Source organism: Octopus bimaculoides, chromosome 25 (assembly GCF_001194135.2).
Source record: "Octopus bimaculoides isolate UCB-OBI-ISO-001 chromosome 25, ASM119413v2, whole genome shotgun sequence".
Classification (NCBI taxonomy): Eukaryota; Metazoa; Mollusca; class Cephalopoda; order Octopoda; family Octopodidae; genus Octopus; species Octopus bimaculoides.
Window position 1 is genome coordinate 34,663,247 of NC_069005.1, and position 4,198 is coordinate 34,667,444.

Sequence of the window (4,198 nt, forward strand, 5' to 3'; positions counted from 1 at the left end):
CCCCCCTCATTCGCTTCGCCTGGACAGTATTCGCGATATTTTTGGATTCCTTATGGTCTTCGAGGAAAAGATTGAGAGTCAGGTGTATAACGCCTCCCTGCTCAGACCAGCCACTCGGTATGTCAGTTTGGTCCTCCGTTGTTCTTAGAAATGAATATCAATGACTCTGTAGAATGCCAACATCACGTAACGATACCCAGCTACGAGTTTTCTTCCGAGTGCATCACATGATGCACTTTTGCCACAGCCTTTGTGAAAGTTTCAATGTCGGTTATGTAAATTTTATTGTTGATGTTGCTTCTGTTGTGTTGCTTGATTTGGAGCTAGCTCTGAGGCATCTTTGCAGTCCAAAATTTAGACAAAAATTATTTGAAATCTTCCTGAAAAAAGGGATCTTTCTACGAAGCTATTGTTTCTCTTCATTCTCTGATATACAGCTGATGGATTAGCAACCAACTTGTTGTCAATGCTTACGTCATTGTTGTATCTCCCACGCCATCCCTGATAACAGAAATTTCTCCATCATTTTGACTTCATGTCCTGGTGTTATTAATTTCCCTCAGAATCTGTTGGGAGTGGTAGAATCTCTGAAGCATTTTTTTAAACATAGTATGTAGTTAGTGAATGAGTTGTGTGAATTATTATCTATCATATGATAGCGTTTGAATTCCTGGTTCTGTTGCGTGGGTTGTTTACTTATTCAGGATGACCAGCGTTCAGTTAGTTTATTATCACGTACACCGCAGATGTCTCTGAAGTGTTTTTGTTCTTCTATTTATCACAATTATAGCTGAGGTATACTATCAGGTATTGACCAATATATATCCATCAAGTCATCTTCTCTGTCCATAATTATTGGGTGGGTGGGGGTACCTCGTCCATAGGTTAACTCTCATTAGAATTTCCGACTGGATTCCCAGGCGTCACCAACTAAGATTATGGATGTTATCCAGCCATCTAGGCGTGACTGTCTGGTAAGAAGCTTCCTTCCCAACTGCATGGTTCCGAGTTCAGTCTCACTGCACGAGGAGGTACCCAGATGAAGCTGGAATTTTGCAATGTTATTTGTCTTACTTTTACATGTTTACACTTTTATTGCCTTCAAATTATTCTCCATTCCAAGCAATGCATCGGTCCAGACTCGTTTTCCACTATTCGATGCAGTGTTGGAACTCTTGCGAAGTGTTACCTTTTAACGCTTCCATCTCTCTTTCATTCATCCTCTTTCTTTTCGATTATTTCATCTTGTTAAACCGTTAATCCCTACACATGTTTTTTTCTCTCTCCGTTTTTTTCTCTCCCTCTCTATTTTTTTCCCTCTCAACCTTTTCTGTCGAAGAGCGTAGGCTCGAAGCATCAAAGACTTTTCCATTCTTCCCGAGCGTCAAACTAATACACCTGCTTGTTGTCCCTTCACCTGTCTTTATCTTTTGCTTTCTATAAATTTGGACTATATATATATATATATATATATATATATATATATATATATATATATATATATATATATATATATATATTGTTTGTGTTTATATTTTAGAATCAGTGAAATTCGATACCCAAACATGACTAAACTCCGTATTTTAAGAATGAACAAATCATATGAAGGCGAGTATGTTTGTTCGAGTGAGTATTCCAGAATATCCAGAAGTATATTTATCCATGTCAGCGGTAAGTCACTCGTAATAACCATAATTACTATTGTTATTAAGGCGGCGAGCTGACAGAATCGTTATCACAACGGGCAAAATGCTTTGCGGTATTTCGCCCGTCGCTACGTTCTGAGTTCAAATTTCGCCGAGGTCAACTTTACTCTATGTCTATTTAGATAAATTCCTATACTAAAAGTAAATTTATTACCATTCACACACATATATACACACATATATATGTATATTTGGTCGCCTATTAGGCGATAGATACACAGTTCGAATGGGAGTCAGTGAAAGTATTTCTGTGTTTTATCCGAAATAGATATTCATAAAGTCTAATGTTTATTTTGTTTTTACAGAATCTTCCATAACAACAGAGCATCGAACTGGACCAACTTCACCATCAACTGGAACTGTAATGACAGAGACTACGTCATTCGACGAAATTTCCTCCTCAGATGAAAAACTAACTACATTCCCAACCACTTCTGGGGGTACTACTATCACATCACAATGTAAAACATTTTGGCCACATGTCACACTTTTGTATACTATTCTCACACTATATTTCATAAATTGCGAACATTTCACGTAACATATTAAAAATAACATTGTGAGCTGCATATATTTCACGTTGTATTTATAAAGTTACTAAATGGTCAAACTTTACATTCACTGCAGAGCTATGAACTGCATTCTTTGTACAGAATGAAATTAAAATGTCCAGCTACAAGTTGTGCATATTTATATCAAATATGAGAATACAAAACCAATGAACTACATACATTTCATTGTCTGGTGGAAGCATATAAAGTATAAACAACAAACATTTCACATCATGATGAAAATATACGGAACAGAAACCACAAATTTTATCTTGTCTTGTTAGATTAAACCCTTCAAGACCGAGCCCCAGCATGGCCATAGTCAAATGACTAGAACAAGCATTGTTAAAGTAGCTCTTATATTTTATAGGAATAACTCGATAAATCTAGGGGTAAGGTGATTAAATTAGTGGTAACGCTATAATTTCAGGGTTAACACAATACATTTTAGAGGTAAATTTATGTATTTTAGGATAATGCGATAGATTTCAAGGTAATCCAATATGTTTTTAGGGGTAGCGAAATCCATTTCAAGGTGACCCAATACATTTAGCCAGTTAAACTAAAGTGTACCCGATAAATTTAATGCAATTCAATTTTTAGAAATGATTGACTAATTTATATACATATAAGACGAGAGATGTTGTGACGTATATCATGTTTTAATGACAGCACTAATGAATGAAGAGAAATCAAATTTACAACTATAGAAATTATTTTATCGCTATTTTCTTTCTCGAATTTTATATTACATGTTTTTTAAATTTTATTTTTGAATAAATATTTTTCTTTCTTCATGTTACTTTTTCAAGATGAGAAATATAATTTAAAGCATTTTCATGTTCTTTCTCTCTCTTTTTTTTTTTTTTATAAAGAAATATAGAAAGTAATTTTTAATTCTATATACGCGTGGCTATTACGTTCTGAGTTCAAATTCCGCCGAGGTCGATTTTGCCTTTCATGCTTTCAGGGTCGGTAAATTAAGTACCAGTTGCGTACTGGGTCAATCTAATCGACTGCCCCCGCTCCCAAAAATTTCTGGCCTTATGCCTAGAGTAGAAAAGAATATACACGTGGCTGTATGGTAAGAAGCTTGCTTCCCAACCACAAGGTTCCGGGTTCAGTTCCACTGCGTAGCACCTTGGTCAAGTGTCTTCCACTATATACTTAGGCCGACCAAAGCCTTGTGAGTGGATTCGGTAGACGGAAACTGAAAGAAGCCTGTCGTATGTATGTGTGTGAGTGTGTGTATCTTTGTGTCTGTGTTTGTCCTCCACTACCACTTGACAACCGGTGTTAGTGTGTTTACGTCCCCGTAATTATCAGTTCGGCAAAAGAAACCGATAGAATAAGTATCAGGCTTTGAAAAATATACTGGGGTCGTTTTGTTCGACTAAAAGACCTTTCAAGGCAGTGCATCAGCATGCCCGCAGTCAAATGACTGAAACAAGTAAAAGAAAAAGGATAGCCAAAATGGATATTGAATGGACGATCTGGCCAATGTCCTGTTTCCGTCGACCATTATGTAATAGAACAGCTGATCATGTCAATAGCTGCACAGTGTTGAACGTGAACGGAAGATGGAGCCGTATGTCTGGTCAATAGCCAATATATCTGGTCAGGAACCAAATATATCGACGATGAATTGTAAAATGAGTTATGTCCGTGTTGACCATAGATTGAATTGCTTCACTGGTCAATAACCGATTTGTATGGGTGTATGTATGTGTAACTGGACGGGCGGCTATGAGCTGCACTTTTAATATTAGGGCAAAGAATTCTTTAACACAATCTACAAATGAATAAAATTCTGCGAAATTATTTCCACTTGAAATTAATTTTTATGATTACAATCTGAACAGAAATATCAGCTTTATCTCTGCACATCTGGATTCAATAACAAACATATAAAATGATGTATGTTTCTTCAATTTATATATA

At 36.1% G+C, this 4,198-nt stretch overlaps 1 protein-coding gene across 2 annotated transcripts in view; it reads left to right on the top strand.

Moving 5' to 3' along the window:
• The window catches only part of LOC106869082 (uncharacterized), a 20,144-nt gene extending 17,090 nt beyond the window's left edge, over positions 1-3,054 (top strand). For both annotated transcript variants that reach the window (XM_014914605.2, XM_052976607.1), the window contains exons 4-5: positions 1,541-1,671; positions 2,012-3,054. In XM_014914605.2, coding sequence (XP_014770091.1) covers positions 1,541-1,671; positions 2,012-2,247 — 367 coding nt within the window. In that variant the 3' untranslated portion in view covers positions 2,248-3,054. The remainder of the gene's footprint in view (positions 1-1,540; positions 1,672-2,011) is intronic.
• The last annotated feature ends 1,144 nt before the right edge of the window (positions 3,055-4,198 follow it).